Here is a 22,118-nt window from a genome sequence, read left to right on the forward strand (position 1 = left end):
AGTCTGCAATGCAGTGCCAGCTGGTAGCTCCCAGTCCTCATGCAGTGCAACCTCCAACTAGGGTGGCAGAGGAAACCTATTCCAAGGGACCTTCCGTGCTCCAGTGTGCCCCAAGGCAGCAGAGCTGAACGCTCGGGGATACTGACGGGCGCACTTGGGCTCGGCAAGGCTGTAGACGCTTGCTTTATTTTCAAACAGGTACGGAAATGAAGTCAGGAGCTGGTATGGAAGCAGGTATGGAATCATGAGCTGAAGGTGAATATGTGACTTGCCCCCAGCTGTGTTCTCACACCTGGGCATTCGGCAGCCTCCTCATAGGTTTCTCTTCCTGAGACAGACAGCCTGAGGGCAGGGAGAGCTCTTTCAGAGGCCATGTGCCTCAGTAAACCAGGCACAGATTAGGAGTCAGGAGCCCTGGGTTCTAGTCCCAGCTCTGCCTGTGGTGCCTTGGTTTCCCTGTCTGTTAATACTTAGATGCTTTTGTAAAGTGCTGTAAGATTTACAGACGAAACACTGTATAAATGCTAAGCATTGTTATGGGGGAAACGCAAGAGGCAAACCAGTGAATTTCGAGAAAGACAGGGAACTCCCAGCCTTCACCTTAGTTGGAGGGAGTGAGGTACTGTCGGTACTGGGGGGGAGGAAGCAGGGCAAAGAGTTGCGGGAGGTGTTGACTTTGTCCCAAGCTGTGTTTCTCCTCTCCCCCCAGCCAGGCACACTCCGTAGAGCCAGGCTTAAGGTTCACGCAGGACTGGAGCTGATGAGCTTAGACGCTGCTCTCCCAGAGTCAGCAAATTACAGCACTGGGCTCTGTTAGCTCTCTTCAGTGGTGTCTGCTGGCCCACCCATGACCATCCCAGGCCATCTGACCATCTCATTGTGCCTTTTCATTGTCAGTGACTGTGTCTTCCATCCCAGGAGAGCCTCCAGCTCTGGCTCTCCCAGGAGCCAGCTTTTCGCATTCCCTGTCTGCTGCTCCATCAGCTGTTGGCCACATTACCGCGCTAGGACCACCCCCCTTCATTACGAGCCCCTCTCTCGCTTCTCGATCTCACTCCCTGCTCCCTTGATGCTGAGCTAGCCAGCACTAACCATATCTCTGGGCTCCCATCTCTCCACTCCCCTGGCATTCCTTGTTTCTCTAGGAGGAACAAGTCATTGAAGAAGCCCTGGGATGTCTGCTCTTCAAGATGAGTTTTCATCCTCTGCATTAGCTGTGCCTAGCGCAGGATGTTCCCATTCAGGTTGCTGAAAGAAGTAGGTGACCAAACATCTCTTCTGAGTCTTCCTGGATGTCCCTGGCTCATCCTGTAACCCCTCCTGTTTCTAATTCCCTTCCCATGCATTGTTGCTGATACCACCCCACCCACCAGCTCTGGTGGCCACTGTCCATCTGAACAAAGGCTTGAGCCTCATCAATGAAGATGCAAAGGTGGACACAGAGCATGGCAAGACACCAGTGGTATCGACAGGATCCATTCAAGGGCAGTTGGGTGCAATATGAAAAGACTGGCTTCAGGGAGGCGTATTTGTCGTAACACAGAAAGAGTTTGCCCATGGGGAAGGCACTTTAGGTGAAACAGCTGCACACAGAACACGAGGCTGCAGGAGGCATATTTGGGGCAGCAAAATGCAGGCTGTGTGCCTTGCCGATCTGGTGACCTACAGAGGCCTGGGCAGTAGGTTATCTGTGTGCTGGCCACCAGCAGGCAGAGGGGTCAGGGAGCAGAATGCTAAGAAAGTGGAAATAGAGAAAGTGGCGGCTTTAGTAACCATATATAGGGTCTCACTGGAAACAAGGGAGCAGGGCTGGGGGACAGGAAAACAGAGCTGCCTACCCATTAAGCCAGCTACAATCAGTTAAAGTAACTACCCTACCCTGGAGAGATAGGAGTGGGTAGAGTCCCACCAGTGGCTGTACTGGGAGCAATCTGGAACCCTTGACTCAGAAGGCAGTCTTCAGCGAAGTGGGGAGATTTGCTGGCATTGGCATTGAACCAATGGGCATCTTAGCTATGCCATAGGCCGATGAGAGTTAAGAAAGGTATTTGTCTCTTGGCTCCATGTCTGGAAGACTCGATAGTCTGGGAGTAAAAATAACTCACCCAAGTCACGGTAAGCTTCTGCTGAAGGTGTGGCAAGGCTGGGTGTTCTCCAGGGCAGGTCCTGTTCAACGTTGTTGGGCAGGATGTTAAAACCACTGGCAGGGAAGTTGTTCACCAAATTCTGATGTGTGCTGGGATACAGGACTGGGGAGTGTTCTCTCCTGGCAGAGAGTATCATGTCTGTCTCTTGTGGCCAGTCCACAAGAAGATGGCAGCCTACTACTGCTACTGACAAAAGGAGTTCTTCTGTTTCAGCTTGAATGGTAGAGGACTGTGCAGTGGTGCTGAAGGGCCCTATATCACTGATGCATGCAAGGGGATGGCTGCATTCAATGAGCCAGCCTGGAAACATTCAGTAAAGTTGCTAGTCCTGGACTTTACCACTACTGGTCTTGTAGGGGACCAAGCCCAAGTCTCCACCTGTTCAGAAGAACACCCTTGCCTATTTCACACTCCTCCCTGCAGAAGTGAAGAAGGCAGAAGGGGTTGTCCAGGCAGGGTGGTCTTGTTGATGACCAGCTCTTAGCATGTACTCACCCAAAGCCTCTGAGATGATCTCCGATAAAATTCTGTGGTATAGAGTGACAGTAAATATGCACTCGTGGTTGCTCCTTGCAACCGCTTTGTAGTCCTTGAGTGAGCTCTGAGCAAGGTTTTATAGGCAAATGTGTCTGCCAGAAGTGTCCCGGGTGCTCTCATGAATGTGCACCTGCGTGAGGTGTCAGGCTGGAGACATTTACACAGTCCTTGGGAAGCTCTTTGTAGGTTTGGCAGTCATCCAGGCAAGGAACAGGAACAGTGCCATGTGAACAAAGTGACCTGCCTTGCAGCTCGACCTGCAAATTACATAGTTGCGAATCAACACTCAAAGCAGACACCTTTTGAGCAAGCCAGGGGGCTGAAATGCATTGTCAGAAGCCAGGCACTGGCTCATTTCAGGCAACCCCTGAAGAGGTGAAGAAAAAGTCTGTTTGCAGATAATCCACACACAGGCTAAATCCCCCCACCAGCTCTACTGAGGGTGAAAGCAAACAGGGAAAACACCTTTGAGAACCAGCTGAGTGTTAAGCCGTTGAGCTCTGACTCTCTTATGGAGCCAACAACAGGACACCCATGCTCCTCTAAGATACTACTCCTGGCCAAGATTGTCCCTGCATTATTCACTGAGTTGCTCAGTCTTATACTCTGACTGTTGCAGCCACAACAAAAAAGAATGTTCCCGTCCCACATGGAGGCTGGGCGAACAAACATCTTGTTGCAGAAGCCGATGCTTTGGAGTTGGAAAACGAGTACAGCCAAGCCTCTGGGTTTGCAGTGAAACCACCCTTCTTTACATGGAGAAGGCCGGGGATTCTCATAAGCAACCATCTACACCAACTCATTTGTTCACTCCAGATCAGGCCTGCAATGAATGCCTGGATACGAACACTGGCTTGAAGCAGGCATGAGGACTGGCCTACTTCTCGTTACTTCATGCACCCGGAAACAGAAGTGGGCATGTTGCACTCTCAGTCACTCTCTGTGGATGGCCACAGACACACGCCGGACCCAAAGTGACTCCAGATCCGGAGGTGGCAGTCGCTGTCTGAAAGAAGGGGCTGGATGACCAGGAATCTCTGGACCTTGAACAAGAACAGCTCAGTCTCTGACATTGCTGCTCAGGGGGGATTTGAAGACCATCATGCCGTGAGGTCCTTTCCCTCATCTGATGTGTCTCTACATACATCCTATTATATCTTCTTCAATCTATCCACCCCTCCTGTCTCATGGGATTCTCATAGTGATTATATTAACCATGCTCGCTGTCGCTGGACTTCAAAACCAGGGTTGGATTTGCCACCCAGGGCATAACTTGCCCCAAATAACCCAAAAAAGGAATGGCCCCATATGGGTCTTCTTGAAATAGCCCAGTACTCATTCACCTTAGAGATGTTGGTGGGGTCAACGACTGCTAGGTTTTTTCTCATGGGACTTTCCATAACATTTGTGGTCCTACTGCCTTAGTGCCCAAAGTCATGCAGGAGCCATCTATGGAAACCACTGTTCATGGTGCATAGTACACCTGAGTCCCCTAGTTCCTTGGCTGCCCTGGATGGCCTCTTGTATTATGCACCACCATGGTCCTACCAAGGTCAGCCTAAGCTGGAAGTTGGAGGGAACCGTCAATCTACTGTGGCCTGACAACTACCACAGATGCCTGCAGCAGCCAGTAAACACAAGGTGATATACCTCGGTGAGACAGGACAACCCCACCTGGACGTCCCCTTCTGCCCTCTTTACTTTTTCAGGGAGGAGAGTAAAATATACAAAAGTGTGCAAAGGTTCTGAACAGATGGAGACTGGGGTCTGGTCCCCTCCTTGGCCACCACTAACTGCAGGTTGCACCATGTACCATTTGAAAGATCATTTCCCTGCTAAAGTTGCTGTAAGTTCTTTGCCCAGCCTCTGAACTTTTGAATTTGACCTTTCACCATGATCAGAGGTGACCCCTCTGACACTCTAGGCAGATGCTCACTCTTGGCTGAAGTCACCTCCCCTGTGTTTCTAGAAAGGTCTGTTGTTGGATCTCAGGCCCTCAATGTGCAAATCAATGTTGGCATCAAGCCTGGGTGTCTTCCTTAAATGACCAGCTCTAGTCTAAAGAGGTGTTAACTCTGGGAAGTTCTCTGGCCTCTGTTACTCAAAAGAGGAGGGGGAGGGGATCACAGTGGTCAGTTCTGGTTTCATAACCTCCAGAACTGTGTCCAACACCATTAACAATCTCCATTTGCACAACAGAGCAAAGCATGGGGCATTTGTTCTCTAGACTCCCTAGAAAATGATTCTTTTCCAAGGCAGACCTGCAGGAGCCAAACACGTCTGAATCTAGCAAGCTGCTTATTTTCCCTGACCAATCCCTCCACTTCTTGCGAAGGCAGGTCTATGGGGATTAGCTTCCAGTCTGTGCCAGGGTCAGAAATTCAAGGTGAGCTAGGGCTGTGCCGAGATCTTTTTGCCTCACTCTGAGCCTCCTCAAATGCTGTGAGCCTGAAAGTTCAGCCACTGAGCCATTGGACAAACCTGAGGGCAGGTCTACACTTAAAAGGCTGCACTGGTGCAACTGTTGCACTTTTGTGAAGACACCCCACACTGATGGGAGAGCTGCTCCTGTCAGCTGAGTTGATGCCCCTACATGGGAGGCGGAGCTGTGTTGATGGGTGCAACGGCCACACTGACAGTGCCATCTACACAGGTCCTTAGGGTTGCTGTCACAGTGAGCAATGGAGTTCTGCCAAAGCTGGACCGTAGTGTAGATCTGGCTTGAGCAAAGGATTTGGGGTGGGGGGACTAGACCCTAAGGATATCAGCATTCCCCTTGCCATGCTCCCTGTTCGGACATCCGCACGCCTCTGTCATTGCCATGGGGTGAAGCCGCCCTGAGCTATAGGGCAGATCCCAGGGCTGCAGTGGCCTATCAGTATGGCCCTCCTCAGCATCCTGCATGCTGTTCCTCCAGGCTCCCTCGTCTCATGCGCTTGAGGCGGTAGAACAGGGCCACTGGCAAGCAAACTGCCATAGAAACACACTGGGCAGGCAACACACTGCAAAGAGGAGCCCCCAGCGAGTGGTGGCCCTATGACCCACGGGGATATGTGCCCAGGCAGCTGCATTGCCTGGCATGGACGTATGCAGCAGCAGTGAGGGTGTGGCCTTGACATCACAGTGAATGCCGTGATGCTGCTGCAGATGGGGCTACCCTGGCTAAACTTATCATGCTGCTCTGTCTCCTATAACTCATGTCACCAGCCTGAGCTTGCAGAGGGTTGGCCGGCCCTGACACAGAGCTCAGCCCTCCCCTTCACTGCAGCTTGCCTTGCTTCGGTGGCAAAGAAAGTGCCAGGTTTAAATTAGGGAAGGTGCTTTGTGAGTCCAAACCCTAACGTCACCTGCAAGTGCCACAAAGCCTCCGCCTCGACGCAGCAGCTGGTTTACATGGGGAGCACTAGGAATTTCCAGTGGGTGATCATCACCATGATCCAGTGACTGGGAAAAGCCCCCAAGAGGGCATGAGCACAAGTCTCAAACACAGCGAGAAGGAGGCGACCCGGGGGCGCCCTGGCAGTTCATATATTCATCCTCTCTCCATGATTCCAGAGCAAACGGGCTGATCTGTCTAGTTTCCCGAACCGCTCCTCACCTCAGCCGCAAGGAGCTCCAGCCCCGCAGGGGGAGGGGAGCCGAGCATTCAGCTGGTAACGCCCACGGCAGACGAGAACCCAGCTCACTGCCCCAGAGCTGAATTGTCTCCTGGGGAGTTAGCAAAGGGGACTGTGTCTGTGCTAGTACAGGCAGCTTGGGCATGTCCTGGGAGCAGCTACACAGAGTAGGAAGGGTTAGTCTTAATGTCACCTGCTCCCAAGTGCCCCTGGGCCAGCCAATCGGGGGGAGGTGGGGTGAAAAGGCCCTGCTTGGCTGCAGACTTCTTGTCTCCTTGGGTAAGTTCCTTAGCATCCCTGAGCACCAGCACCTATCTGTAGGGGTGGGGATGACAGCACAGTCCTGCCTTCCTGGGCTGCAGCAAGGTGAAGGACAGCAGCCCAGCTACCCAGTAGGAGGTGCTCTGTGAGTCCCTAGAAGAATGGGCACTCCTGGGAACTGGGTCTCCAGCTGCCAGGAGCTTCTTACAATGGATGCGTGTGGAAACATGGCCCTGCTTTTCCCCAGTCACCAGATGTCGGTGCCTGTTGCCCGTCACTGCCGGCACAACACAGAGACCCCAAGGACGCCATCCGTGGGGTTTGAATGCCTGTCTCAAGTCATCAGCCTTTCGCAGGGTGCCAGCATTGGAGCCAGCCCTCCCCTAGCTTAGAGGTGCGTGGAGCAGGGGGAGCTGAACCCACAGCTTTTCTGGGCTCTCAAACTAGCAGACAGAGATGACCATAAATCTGATACCAGCTTGGTTGTTTCTTGTGATAATTTCCGAGCTGCCTTCCTCATCGTAGTGCCTCTGCTGCCTTCTGAGGTCCTTGGCAGTACCGAGGAGCTAGTGTCGACAATGGAGCAAAGCCCTTTAAGATAGCAGCACGCACAGCGTCTTTACTATGAAGGTAGAGTGGGATCTCCAGAACAGACTGGAGCAGCCCTAGTAATAGTCACTGAGGAGGGAGCTTGAATGGTGCCGCAGGACACAGAGCCTAGGGAAGTTACTCTCGCTGCAAGGCCATGGGCTCTGCAATGTGTCATTTACCCATTCTTTGGACAAGCTCTTACCCAAAAGCCCTTTGAAGTCAGTGGGGGTCTTGCCTCTGCCTTCAGTTGGGTTTGGCTCAGGCCTGGGCGGCATTAAGGGTAGACGACTAGACATCGGTATGTTACAGACTCAGGATGTTAACACAGGCTGCGCAGTGGAAGTGGTGGGGTGAGGATCTTGTTAAGTAGTGGGAGAAGTCCAGGTTGGATATTAGGAAAACTCTTTCCCCACTAGGGTGGTGAAGCACTGGAATGTGTTACCTAGAGAGGAATTGGGATCTCCATCCCTAGAGGTTTTTGAGTCCCTACTTGGCATAGTCCTGGCTGGGATGATTTAGTTGGGGTTGGTTCTGCTTTGGGCAGGGGGCTGGACTCAGTGACCTCCTGAGATCCCTTCCAGCCCTCACATTCTTTGATTCTATGATTTGATGGGATCACAACAGTGTTGGGGCCAAAGTAAAATATTTTCAGCCTATAAGTGATTTTTAGTCAGTTGCAAGACGCATGTTCTGGTGTTACTTCCAAAACTCAGCTCTGTAGGCTGAAAATCCCCACGGGGAGCTAAACAACAAATTCATCATGGGCCTAAAGATGTGCGAACAGAAATCCCTCTTCCTGATCGCCCAGCCCACCCGCTGTCCCAGTCCGGAGCCCAGCTGAGGCCCCTTCAGCTTGAGCAGCAGCTCCCCACTCTTCAGTCTTGGCTTCCCAACACCCCTCCGCCAATGCTGCTGGAGCCCAACTTGCACCCTCAGCTAGTTCAGGCCCTGCTCAGGAACGCAGGCCCCGCATGAGAATGTGCGTTTATCCTCTCTCTTGCCCAGTACTCACGGTCTTGCCCCTTCCCCTCCCTCTGCACTCCTTCCTTGGACTTGTATGGAATTTCTGCCCATGCCTCCAGGGCTCTCCGGAAGGTGCCTGGTGAAAGAAGCAGGGGAAGACAGCAGGAATGGGAGCATCTGGGTGCAGGCTGTGGATGATGGGTACTTTACCCCACCTTCTCCAGCACACACCTAGGCAGCTGAGCTGTTACCTTTGTATGGCCCAGTATTGTCGTTCCAGTTCTCTCCTGCGTATCACCCAGCCTGGCCCTATGATCTTTTTCGTGGCCAACTCCAATTCCATCTGTCTTTCTCAAGCATGTGACTACTCTGCCCATCTCCAGCAGTTTTCAGCCTGAGCCCTTTAGTTCATTCATTAAGCTGTGTCACTTTTTGGAGGTAGATAAGTGTTATCCCTCAGCTGATAGACAGGGAAACTGAGTCACCGAGAGCAGACAGGCCTTGTGCGAGGTTTTGTCAGGAGTCAGTGGCAGAGCTGGGGCTAGGACTCCTAAGTGCTTTAACTTCTACTTGCTCCTCCTTGAGGCTTGAGTTTTCCTGCCTCCAAGTCTTTGGCCTGTACATTTCAGGGGAATCTTTGGAATCCAACCTCTTACCCATTCAGGGCCGGGCAGCAGGGCTCCCCGGGTGCCAGCGAACAAGCCATACTCTGTGTGTCCTGTCAAGGACAGTCCAGTTAGAGTCAAGCTAATTTGTGTGAACTGGGCATCACCCAAAGGCCAGCATGGCCCTGGAGTGGGGCTGGGCAGGAGGCTAAGAAGCCAGGGCCCAGACTGATGCTCACAGGAGGAAGGTAGTGGCAGCCAAGACAGGTAAGCCAGAGGGCAAGGGAAGGTGACTCTCAAACCCTTCTGCACTTCATTTGCTCCCTTGCTCCTCTTGCAGAGTCGGTGCCGATGGCCGTGATCATAGGCGTCGCTGTGGGGGCTGGCGTGGCGTTCCTGGTGCTGATGGCCACCATTGTCGCCTTCTGCTGCGCGCGCTCACAGAGAAGTAAGTGCCTTCCCTTGCGCTCGGTTTAAGCACTGCTAGCCGCAGAAACCGAGGTCACCTGTGTCTGTATACGCAGAGCAGTGAGATGAGAGCACAGGGGGTAGCAGCAGGAGCTTCCAGGTGCTGCCCCCTGCCTGGGTCTTAGGCGGAAAGGGAAGTGCAGATCCACAGCCCAGCCAGGTGTTTGTCAGCAGGCTGTGTGCCAGCTGACCTGTCGGAGACCAGCCAAGCCGAATAACTAATGGGTGGTAATGAAATCTCTGGGACCCTCTGTTCTGAGGTGAGTCTGGAGCAGGTTCATAGCAGGCTGGCCCCCTGAGCTCACAGGCTGTGCTACACCCTTCTCTTGTGGCGATGCCATGCAGAGGTGGTGGCATCCCAGCCCACAGGGCCCTAGCAGCTGGCCAGTCCGGACACGGCCCAACACTGGTGGTGCCTTTGTCCAGCAAGGGCTCTGCAAGCTGCTGGAATTTGGGGACCCACGGCTGGTCTGCACTGCGGGGGACACGCCTGCAATATCTCCCAGGGCTGTGGTAGCAGGAGAGATTAAAGCACAGGTGGAGGGAAGGCTGATGCTGCGTAGGTGGCAAGCAGGAGAGTTCTCAAAGGAATTCCATTTTGCACTCACCAGCCTGACACCAAGGCAGCGTGTCACGTGACCACAGAAAGTTGAACACTTGGGCACCTGCCAGGAGAGGATCTGAGTGCATTTTAAAAGCCAAACGGGCCAAATTCTAATCTCCCTTGTGTTGATTTTAACTACAGAGTTGCTCTGAGAGTCATTTGTTAAGTGAGACAACCCCTTTGCAGTAAAGGTTGAACCTCTCTAATCTGGAACTCTCTTGTCCAGCAAACGCCGTAAACCAGCATGATTTTAGTAAGCTGGACGACCACTTATCATAGGTGTGGCCAAGTTTCCCGTGGCCCCATAAAGTTTGTTTCCAGCCACCAGTTCTGGTCTCAGTGTTCTGTGCTGTTATTTCGCTGTAATTTACCCCTACATGCCATCTAAGAGCCCAGTAAGCAGTGGAAGTGTTGGTAATGCCCCTAATATGACTTCCTGTGGTCCAGCAGATTCTCTCATGTGGCACCTGTCAGGTCCCAAGGGTGTCGGATTAGAGAGGTTCAACCTGTAGTGCCAGGGAAACTGAGACATTGTTCAACAAATCAGTGGCAGAGACGGGAATGGAATGCCAGAGCCCCAGCATGCACAGCTCCTTTCTAACCACTGGACCTTATGGTAAAATTATGCCATACAACCAGGACAAAATATTGAAGCTGTTTCGGCCTTTGAACTAGGAGCTCGTGCAACACGTGTTCCAAATGTTATATTTAGTTCCCTTTATCAGTATAAAATATGCAAGCTCGTAATAAGAAATGCCAGTCTCTAGTGTTTTGGGAGGGCCTGGGGTGTGATAAGCTCTGCTGCTGTGGGAATATAAATTAAAACAACATGAAAGGCGCAGGTAAAGGAAGGAGCGGGTAAACAGGTCGAGCTCATGTTGCCTCATTAAAAAAGCACAGAGAAATTAAAGTATGATTGTTGGCTAAATGGAAAAGGATCATGAGGGAATGGAGCGCGATTGCTTTGAGCATCTAAGACAGCGTTAGAGAACAAGCAGTCTTCAGCAGCACTCCCAGCGAGAGGGGCTCTGCAGTAGAAACAACCAAGCCAAAGCTGTTCACAAGCTCTTTGTTTATTTGCCAACAAAGCACAAATGGTTTTCCTTTTGGATTGTTTGCAAAGGAATCAAAGAGCCCCGACTCCTCCTGGATTTGGGTACCAAATGGCTGGCCTCATACAACAGAAACGCATGGAGTATTAAGAGCAATAACGGTGTCTAGTTTTGAACTCTTCCAAGCCCCATTAGCAGCTCTTTACAGCTAGAGCAAATTAAGTCTTGGACAATCATTCCTCCTGCATTTTGGTAAGCATGTCTGATGGACCAGCTGACCAGACACAAGCCCGTTCAGTGTTGCTCATGTTGTTCAGTGACACCACGTGATCCAAGCCACCTGGGAGAAAATGAGCCAAACCCTTGTTATGATGCCAGTGATCAAACAGAATCAGCCCTGTTTTGCCCATTGCTGTTAGACAGACATGCGCGCACTGTCTCTCTCAGAGGCGGGCAGCGCATCTGGCTTATTATAGACTTCCTGTCTGATGTAACCAGATGGTGCTGGGTTCTTTATAGGACGCACACCCTAACCCTAACGCAAGGATGAGAGCTCAGAGAAGCCCAGACTTGGAGCAAGGAGCCAAGCCAGAGAGTGCAAGTGTCAGTGACTCAAAGGCTAGGGCAGCTGGAACAACAGCTTGCATGCCACTGCCTGCTCTCTCTGGGGCAGAATTCAGAGGTTGTCGCTGTATGGCTCTCTGGTCGGCTCGGCTCTCAAAGATTCCCCATGACCTTCACCAGAGGAATAGCTTTGCTGTTCCCCACATCCTCAGAGGCGGTAGGTGCCTTTCGCCTATTCGCTTGGTGGCATTGCTGGAGACGTGGGCCATCGCCTCTGTGTCTCAGCGCCCTGTCTGTTTAATGGGGAGAAAGGCCTGCCCCTGGGAGGATCAGGGTGTTGAAGAGGGTCAGCTACGTAAGCGCCTGCCAGCCAAATCCTGCCTCTGGCACCCAAGCCCTCCCTCCCGCCCAGGTCACCACACAGACCCTCTGCACCCTCCTTCCCCATGTTCCAGCTCTCTCCAAGGCCCTGCACACCTTCCTGTGCCCCTCCCCAAGGCCAGAGTCCTCTGCTGCAGCCATACTACCTCCCCAACCCCACACCCCAACCCACTGTCCAGCTGACAATCCCTCCTTCATCCAAACGCCCTCTCAGGTCCCTCGCTCTCTCCTGCATCCCAGCCCCCTAGCCTGACCCCTCTTCTTCACCCAACCTCCGTCCCAGGCCCTGCACTCCCTCTAGAACAGTGCGGCCCTTGACCACTTACTGAAATCTTGGAGTGTCCCCCCTCAAAAATGGTTGCCCAGCCCTGGTTTAGATGAAGGTTCATTCACAGCAGGACATAGGTTTAGTGATGCCAAGTGTCAGAAATAAAGGCAGAGATGGTTTCAAGTGAACAGAAGCCAAAACATGAGGCAGGAGCTCAGCCCCCTCTACCCGCATGCAGTCGGGAGCTTTCTTAAAGCCTGTGACTTTACAAAAGACCAGTTAGTGCTCCCAACCACCACCTAAAGCTCTGCAGCTTCATGTGTGTATGAATGAAGCTGTTGTAAGTAGGACTGTTAGTGACTTTAAAAAAGTATCACTGGCACTTGGACCTTACGCAGAGATTGAAAAGTCAAATTTCAGCACCCCACCTTGGAAAGGTTGCTGACCCCTGGTCTAGGGTCTCATGGCGGTCACTGCAGGTAGAAGTTGGCCTGCAGAATCTTTAGTGCTGGTGAAGCCCAACATGACTTTCAGATCCCAGGGACAATTGGTGGGGCTGGCAACACTTAAGCCTGTAAACAGGGCACAGCTGGACTGGAGTCAGTAAGCGACACTAGTGGAATTCCCCTCTGCGTCATATGTCATTTTTACAGGGCAAAACTGCTCTGCGAGTGAGCCATAGCCATTTAACCAAATCTTCTGTGTTCTTTGCAGATGCCTGGTTGAGGGCATTTGCCTCTGTGGGGCTGTATCTCTGCGTAGGTGGTATATTCTATAACCATTCGTAAGTAGCTGGAAAGGAAGCACAGAAAGATGGGAGTGGACGAAGGGTGATCCGAGGGGTTAGAGCTACAGACAATGGGATGAAATTTGCAAAGATACCAGGGGCTGGACACACAGGTTCAGGCTGAATAGCAACAGTAATCTCCTAACAATAAGGGCTTGAAATGATGCAGTGCATGGGCAATGGGTATAACAGGCCAGGCCAGACTCAGCTCCCTGGCACTGCGGCAAACACTGGACCCCAGGTTGCAGATTTATTGTGCCCCATGCAGGTTCCAGAGCAGCTGGTGTGCGATATTCAGTTTCCTGGGTTCATTAGTAATTTCCCTGGACTGCAGGGAGATTACTGAGGAACCCAGGAAGCTGAGTAGCAAGTACGTCATCCCCAGCTGCCCCAGAACCTGCATGGCACATAACAAAAGCTTCCAGAGGAGAGTCTGAGCGCCGCTTTTCTCTGGGCAAACTGGGGTCTGGCAGGTGCAGTGGGAACGGGGAAGGTGTGGGACGTCAGATGGCTCGGCCCGCCTCTAGCCGGGTGTTCTCAGGGCTCTGGTCACCAAAGGAAGGTGGACAGAAGGGGTGGAGTGTCCCCAAAGGGGGACTCCGCCTGCTCCCCATGACACACTGGTGTCTCTGTAGTACTTCACTGTAGACACTCGCTACAGTGACTGGAGGGGGTTTCCTGTTGGCTTAGGCACCCCGCCTCCCCACAAGGTGGTAAGTAGGTTGGCGGAAGGTTTCTCCTGTTGATTTTTCACATCCCTGAGTGACATAGCTGCAGCAACCTCCTTTCTGAGTGCAGACTAGGAGACTCTCAGAGGGCCCGTTGGTGGAATCATTAAAACAAAAGCAGAGTATGCTGCTTCCCACGGAAGGTGCTAGGAGACCCAGCAACTGCGTCAGCATTGCCCTGTTGCGGAGCCGAGATGCTCTTGAAATCTGCTTGTCAGATCTCTTTTGCTCTCCAGAGAGCGGGAAAGACCTGACGCCTTCATGACCTGGAGAGCAGGGACTGGGGCAGGCAATTCTGGTTACTGCTTTACACTGAAGCAGGAAAATGCATCACAAACAAATTACAGGTCCAGGAAGTGGAGAGCTACCCGGGGGCGGCTCTTCATTTAATACACATCTGGTGTGGTGTCTCTGATGACCAGAGCAGGCCACAAGTTATGTAAGGGAAATCCCCCAAGAAAGGGCTCTGTGGGGTAGTAGTTGGCTTTTCCTTGTGATTGAACTCTGTGGCTTCGGCAGGAGCAATATTATCCTTCCTCTACGACAGCAAAAAGGAAGCTACAGGAAACCACAACCCAAAAAAAAAACAGTAAAATCATTTTTCTGGCTTCCCAAGGCTTCGAATGCTCCGAGCTGCTGCTTTTAAGGACTTACCTGTGAACCAGCCTGAGCAGGGTGGAGGCTGGATTCAGAGGGTTAGATTCTCAAGTGAGGGTAAGGGAAAGTCCATCATTAGAATGACAGAGTGACTCATTGGTGGCAGGAAGGGCTGAGGAGCCTTTCAGCTATAGGTTCAAATCCTGCCCCATTATAGGTTCAAATTCTGCCCCATTCCACAGTGGCCAAAACATCTGAGAACTGTTGCATGCGCCGTATAAAGTGGGTCACAGCTGCCAGCAAGCAAGGCGGTGCTCATGGTGAGCTGCCTTTTGGCAGTCTCGGAAGGGAGAGCTTAGCCAAACGGATGTAAATGCCCTTCTGCTAGTGAAAACCTTACCAAGACAGTGCCGAGGGTTGTTGCATTTGTTGTGTGGTCCCAAGATTTCTCTCCCGCGCCTGTCAGCCGAGGTTGTTCTGTTGTGGTGGAATTGACCAACAGGGAAGAAAAATGGAGGAACTGGCCTGTTTCAGAAAGTTTGCTTCCCCAGGAAAGGTCGGGCTGGAAGTGGCTGTCAGAGGTCATCAGAGAAGCCTCCTCCACTGAGACAGAGCCTAGACCATCTCTGCCAGGATCTCAAAAACCACCAGAGAGAGGGATTACACAACCTAACCTCCCTAGTAACTCGTTCCAGACGTGACAAAGCGGTACGTGTTTGGGGCACAAGAGTAGGTCTGGGTCTGGGCATGGGAGGGTGCTCAGAGCAAGTGGTTGGGGTGCCAGATCCAGGGGTGCTCATCTCAGGCTGCTCCCCAGGCTTGCTGTGCCTGGTGGAGTTGTGGCTAGGTGACTCTGTGCACGGCCCGTGTCCCTCCCCACGAGTGCTGACTGCAGAGACAGTGTCTGCAGGGAGAGGCAGCATGAGGAGCCACCTAAGGTGAGTGCCTCCCCCAAATCTGGCACCCCAAGCCCTATCCCAGCCCCTAACCTGAGCACCCTCCCTAACCCAAACTCCCTCCCATGAGCGCAATGCAGAAAAAGTGTCACTAGAGCAAAACAGTGTTATGTCAAAAAGGCAGTGCATAAATACACATCTAATGTACAGCTTACTGTACCTCTTCCTCGGCATGATGGCCAGACTAGACGCAGTTCTCCAGCTGAGACCTCGCCAGTGCTCAATACAGCGTGACTGTGACTTCCTGAGACTTGCATATGGAAGTCCTATTCATGAGCACTAGAATGCTGTTCGCCGTTTTCACCACAGCATCTCGCTGTTGACTCAGATTCAGTGTGTGCTCCACACTGACCGCTTATTCCTCCTTTTGTAGCTGTGACTGGGCAGCAAAGTGGCAGATGAAATTTAATGTGGATAAGTGTAAAGTCATGCGCTTTGGAAAAAATAACCCCAAGTACACATTCAGTGTGATGGGGGCTAACTGAGCTACATCAGGTAATCAGGAAAGAGATCTTGGGGTTATCATAGATGGTTCTCTGAAAACATCCTCACTGCGCAGCAGCCGTCAAAAAAGCAAATGGGATGTTAGGAATAATTAAAAAAGGGATAGAAAATTAGACAAAGAATATCTAACTGCCCCTTTATAAAACTATGGTACACCCACATCTTGAACACTGCATACAGCTGTGTCTCCTCACCTCAGAAATATATATTTTGGCATTAGAAAAGGGTCAGAAAAGGGCAGCTGAGATGATTGGGGGTTGGAACAGATCCCATCCGATGAGAGGTTAAAAAGACTTTTCAGTCTAGAACAGAGAAGGCTGAGGGGGGTTATGATAGAGGTATATAAAATCATGAGCAGTGTGGAAAAGGTGAATAAAGAAAAGTGTAAGAAAAATATAAGAACTAGAAGACACCAAATGAAAGTAATGGGTAGCTGGCTTAAAACTCATCAAAGAAAGTTCTTTTTCGCACAGCTCACAGTCGACCTGTGGAACTCCTTGCCAGAGGAGGCTGTGAAGGCTAGGACTATAAGAAAGTTCAAAGAAGAGCTACATAAATTCATGGAGGTTAGGTCCATAAAAGGCTATGAGCCAGGGAGTCGGAATGGTGTCCCTGGCCTCTGTTTGTCAGAGGCTGGAGATGGATGACAGGAGACAAGTCACCTTGATCATTGTCTTTGGTCCACCCCCTCTGGGGCACCTGGCATTGGCCACTGTGGGCAGACGAGATGCTGGGCTAGATGGACCTGTGGTCTGACCCAGTAATGGCCAGTCTTATGTTCTTATGCGTGTTTGATTTTGTCTTCCTACATAAAGTACTTTGCACTTGGCTTTATTGACTGTCATCTCACTGGCAATGTCTACACTAGAGCGATCTTCTGACAAAACTTCTGTCGACAGATTGTGTCCAGACTGCAAAGCGGATCAAAAGGTCGATCTGCTCTCTCGACAGAGCGCGGATGGACTGCCCGGCCGCGCTCTCAACAAAACGGCCAACCAGAAGCACAGCAGACAGGGCTGTCCACTGTCCCAGACAGAAGGCCCCCGGAACATCCAGACCGGCTTTCTGTCAATGGACCTGCATCAACAGCAGCGTTCTGCTTCATGGGGAAGTGGGATAAGGCTGTTGACAAAACGTCTTGGGAATGTGGATGCTCTGTGGGTTTTGTCGACAAAACTCTCTAATGTAGACCCAGCCACTGATTTCAGGTGGATGGTTTCATTTAGCAGAATAATTCTAATTTCCAATCTGGACCTTCAGGGTGTTTGCAACCTCTCCCAATTCTGTGTCAGCCAAGTTTGTAAGTTTTTCTCCACTCCGTCACCCCAAGTTGTTAACGTATTGAGTATTACCAGACCTAAGACCCTGCTGAGACCTCACTTGATATCCTCCCAACTTAACAGCAAACAATTGGTAACACAGTTTGCTCATGATAACTACTGCATGAGTTTTGCACCCAGTGTGTCATAGTTTCATCTAGGTCCAATTTCCCTAGTTTGGGGACAGTGTCTGTAGCCTTCTTAAAATCTAGAACTATCACATCCCCCATCCCCTCGAATGAGTATGCTGTCACAGAAGGGAAATAAGTTGTTTTGGTAAGTTGGGTTCTGACTAAATGCATGTTGGCTGCTCCATGCAACCTCTTACCCTTCAGGTCTGAACAAGCTCATGATTTAATAATTTATTCCATATCTTTCCAGGTAGTAAAATTAAGCTAACTGGTCTATGGCTCTCCTGGTCTGCCCCCACTCCCTGTTTCTGAAGATAGGCAAACACAGCCCCTTTCTCCAGTCCCCTGGGCCCTCCCTAGGCTTCCAGTGGTACACCTACTGGTTTAGAGACCACTTTAACTAATTTCTTAAATTTCTGGGATGCAGAGACCCGTTTGTGGTCACTACTCTCAACGCTAGTCAGGCCTGATATACTCATTACACATCACATAAAGTGGTGAGCGTTAATTTTCTTACAGGGTATGTGTAATATGGTTTTATGAAGAATTATGGATGTAGGCTGGAGTTATGACTAATGTGTGTTTCACCTATGCCTGCCAGTGAGGGCTGGTAAACCATTCTGCCTGGACAAAGCAATGTTTGCTTCTCTGACCAGCTCGCTCTGCAGGCAGAGACAATGAAAGTCCATGTGTCTATAGTGGGTAAATAGAAGCAGAGGAGACAGTGTCCATCAGAGAGCAGAAAGTTTATCAGGGTTACAACACCCAAGGAGGTTACAATGCCCACGGAGGTTATAACACCTGAGGAGGTTATAACACCCAAGGGATAAGCCGCTGAATCGATGCTAATAAAAGTGTATCGCCTGAAGTATTTTATGGCTTCCTGTGACACCCTAGTGGTTAATATCATCGTAAACTCTATTAACACTATAAAAAGAGTTATGGTACTTGTTGACTTAAGAGCCTTTGTCCAAACACACAACTCCAGGGAAAGGAGGACGTGCCAGAAGTATCACCGGAATGTCTGTTTTAATGCCCACTCTAGCACTGGCCAGGAGAAAAGAAAAAACAGGGGCTTGTCCCTTTGTGACCTCTAGAGATTACTTTAGCTCCCTGCCCATGTTCCACCAGTACATTCACAGCCTGGAAAGCATCAGGGCCCTTTGCGACCCATTTACATTCTGCATCCTGTTGGTATTGTAGATGTCACATTTTGATCCTTCAAGTCAACATGGAAGCACCCACAGACTGCCTAACTCCCACATGCTCTACCGCTTTCAGACTTACCAGTGTGAACCTTCCAGCATTTCAAAGCTGGTACTGTGATATCACGTCCCTCTCGCCCCCCACACGCATACACCCCTCCCCCCAAAACTGAGCTGCTAATTCTAGGCTACAGGCCTCCACCATTTGATCTAAAGGATTACATTCAACTGGACACACTATAATTTTTCATTTCCTGTTGTCAAGAATCCATGCACAGTTAAATAACTGCTGTGCTCTTCCTCAGAGGTGGCTGCATTTCAGTAGGATACAGGTTGCACCTCCTAAATCCAGCATTCTGTGGTCTGACAACATCCCTGTTCCTAGACTAGTGAGCAGGGAAGGAGGGCAAGTCAAGCCACCCTCCTGGCAGCCCCACAGGGGGCAGCAGGGCTGGAGATAGTGCCCCCCCTCCCAGCAGCCTTGGAGGGGGCAGGGCCGAAGGTGGCAGCCTCCAGCAATCCCATTTAGTTCCAGGACTTGAGCACCCGCAGCAGCTCAGGGCCAGGACCGCGGAGTCAGCTTCAGCAGTGAGCTGTGGCTGGAGAGCCTGGGGAGCCACAGCTGGAAGCCCAGCAGTTGCGGCCAGAGCGTGGGGTGGCAGAGTGTTAACCTCCTGTGTTCCTGCAAAATCCCTCGTTCAGGACCACTGAGATCCCAAGGGCACCAGACCAGGAAGGTGCAACCTGTACTAATCAAACTTTGCATAATATTTATGTACCTTGTCAAGTGTGGCAGACCTCAAATAATGTTTGCAAAACACACTAAGGTTCCCCAGTTGCCAATGCAAACAAAGAACTTTTCCCTGAGACAGTCAGTTTCTTTCTTGGAGAGCTATTAATGTTGACAGTTGTTATCAATAGTCACATGGGGAGTGCTGGTCAGCTGTCATAGCAGCATGCAAGTAACATCTTCTCTCTTGCGTGCTCCTGGCTTAGATCTGAAAGGTGTGGTTTCAGCCAAGAACGATATCCGCGTGGAGATTGTACATAAGGAGCCTGCCTCGGGCAGAGAGACGGAGGAACACTCGACTATCAAGCAGCTCATGGTAAGGATCTATTTCCCTTTCCCTTTCATGTGTTACTCTATGTAACCTTTGACAATAACGAGGGCAGGCACATGCATGTCAGTGCATTTGTGCCTGCTGCAGGCAATGGCTGCTCTGCCAAAATCTCACACCCAGTTCAGAGTTGTAAGTTTCACTGCCATAAAAACTCCTCGAGTGCAACTTTGCTAATGAAGAGGAAGAGCCAGGAGAGGTTTATTAGAGCAGCTCAGCAGCCCACGGGGCTAATTGCAAGGAAAGTTTGCTACCTCGACAGGGAAATTGCTGCAAACTGCAAATGGAAGCACAGTAGGTTGAACAATATATAATAATAAAGTAATTAGCGGGGAACAACTGAGCTAGGCTGAAAAAAAGCCCTGGAGATTTATATGTGCACAAGCAGTGTATTTGCATGCAGTCATTTACAGGTAGAGCTTGTTAATTTTGCAAGTGTCCTACCACACCGCATGCCAGGTGCCACGTCATGACCTGCACTTGCAGTAGCCTCATGGTATCACCTCTTATGGCTGAGCCATCTGATTTCCTGGGAGAAGTACAGGAAGTGGCATGGGTGAGTCAGGAGGTGGCACACTTCTCTCACAGACAATTGGGACCCAATGCCCCACCATGACTGCAGTTTTCAAGCACCAAAAAGGGTGTTACAAGGGCGGGGGAGAAAAATTGTTCTCCTTGGCCTCTGAGGGCAGGACAAGAAGCAATGGGCTTAAATCACAGCAAGGGAGATCCGGGTTGAACACTAGCAAAAGCTTCCTAACGGTCAGGGCAGTTAAACACTGGAATAAATTGCCGAGGGAGATATTTAAGAGCAGGTTAGGTGAGTATCTGTTGGTGATGGTCTAGATGCTACCTGGACTTGATGGCCTCTTGAGGTCCCTTCCAGTCCTAGGATTCCATGATGCTAAGAAGCTGGAGGTGCTGTCATTCTGGGGACATGAATATGGGTTTTCAGGGTCAATGAAGACTCTCTGGCCTCCAGGAGAAGCTGGCCTTTTACCAGTGAGGGTTAATACAGCCCACATCTTAGTCCAGTGGACAGGGTGGCTCAACCAAGGGTGGGGCTCTGACCTCTAAGGGTTTGTCTGACCTGTAAAAAAAGAGCTGGTGCTGGGGAGCCGGGTTTCAGAGCCTGACCTCCACCCTAAGCAGGGATGGCCCAAGGCAGTAGCCCTGGTCTCAGAGACTCTTTGCCATGGGCTTTGTTTGCACCCTAAGTCACTGGGTCAAAACTAGCCTCAGTGATGTGTGATGAATGTCCTGGGCATCAGAAGTGGGACTGGGCACCTTTGGTCCAGCTGAGGAAGACAAAAAGTGTTGGGTTGATTACAGAGACATGACTCTCCCTTTCTTGCCCAAGAGGGGCCATAACTGAAGTATATTGACCCAGAACCCACCCACCCCTAAAAGCATAGAGACTGGAGCGGGGCGGCCGGGCACCAACAGCCAGCTTGCTGCATGTTTGGTGGGATAGGGATTACCACTTTGAAGTCCCAGCCCAGCTTGTCCCTGTGCATTCCCTCCCCTGCCCAGAAGGCTGTGAATTGCCAGCAGCAGCACCGGCTTGAGAGACCTTTGCAAGATGGGCAGAATCGATTGGAGACTGTTCGGAAGTGCAACCAGGAAGCTGTAAATCAGTCAGGAAGCTGGCTGTGTGCGGAGATCCGACCATGCTCGTGGTGCTGTTGGTGTGCTAGCCCAGCCACTCACTGAATGGGGCATCATGGGCAGGCCTTGATTCTTCGAGAGGCTAGCACACTTTGCCCTGTGCAGAAGCCCAGGAGCTAGATAAACACATTAAATACCAGGGGTGCAAACAGAATTCATTTCTTACCCGTACGCTGCACCAGCTGAAGGGGAGGGGGTGTGTTACTTCACCACATGACCCCTCACGTGACCCCACCCACCTCCATGGTCCTTCCTACATTGGCAGAGGTGTCGGGGGCTCTCCTGGGAACCGCCGCAGCCAAAGGAGCAGAACGTGTGACTGCTGAATGGCTCCACACTGGCAGTTCCTCTGCTGCGGCTGCACCACCCCATCCCTGCCCCCAGCATAGCAGCTGAACCATTTCCAGACAGGACACGGGCACACAGCTGTGTGGAAGGGCTGGGAGCAATATAGCCGTGCTGGAGGCCTCTCGCTAGCCACACGGCCCCATGTCCTGCTCCTCCTGTGGCTTTCTGGCACGCACTCCTGGCTACAATAGCTCACTGGTGTGGTACACCGGAGCACACTGCCCTAGTCGCACCACTGGGAAGTACAAGCTGCACTGGAAGATTTGGGTGTGGAGCAGTGGACCCAGATGTTAAGGCTGGGGTGAGGAACCTTTGGGGTCAGGGGCCACTGGCCCCCACAAAAACCAGGCTGAGCCACAGAAAACCAAGAAGCCAAAAAAGCCCAACAGCCCTCACTGGTGTGGCCCCCAACTGAACACCTCAACCCCGTCACGCTCCAGGCTTATTGGCAGAGGGACAACTGAGGTAAGAAGGTACAGGCTCTGGAGCAGGCTGGGGGTGCGGGGTCAGAGCAAGAGGGGTACAGGATCAGACTGAGGCTGTGGGTCTGGGTGGGAGGTTGGGTGCAGGAAGCGGCTGGGGATGGAGGTGTTGGGTCTGGGCAGGAGAGGGTCGCAGGAGGAGGCTGAGACGCTTATCTGTGCTGCTCCCCAGGGGGCACACATGGCTCCACATCCCATACCACTGCCAGGCATGGCC

General features: G+C 51.5%; 1 protein-coding gene across 3 annotated transcripts in view; it reads left to right on the forward strand.

Annotated features, from left to right (window-relative positions):
• The window catches only part of KIRREL3 (kirre like nephrin family adhesion molecule 3), a 258,248-nt gene that overhangs the window by 218,553 nt on the left and 17,577 nt on the right, over nucleotides 1–22,118 (forward strand). Inside the window, exons 12-14 of one of the 3 annotated variants that reach the window (XM_074976739.1) lie at nucleotides 199–234; nucleotides 9,062–9,169; nucleotides 19,282–19,391. In XM_074976739.1, coding sequence (XP_074832840.1) covers nucleotides 199–234; nucleotides 9,062–9,169; nucleotides 19,282–19,391 — 254 coding nt within the window. Of the gene's footprint in view, nucleotides 1–198; nucleotides 235–9,061; nucleotides 9,170–10,629; nucleotides 10,656–19,281; nucleotides 19,392–22,118 lie in introns of those variants that run through there. The other 2 variants (XM_074976740.1, XM_074976741.1) reach the window with 2 other exon arrangements.

This window comes from Carettochelys insculpta, chromosome 25, assembly GCF_033958435.1.
Source record: "Carettochelys insculpta isolate YL-2023 chromosome 25, ASM3395843v1, whole genome shotgun sequence".
Taxonomy (NCBI): domain Eukaryota; kingdom Metazoa; phylum Chordata; order Testudines; family Carettochelyidae; genus Carettochelys; species Carettochelys insculpta.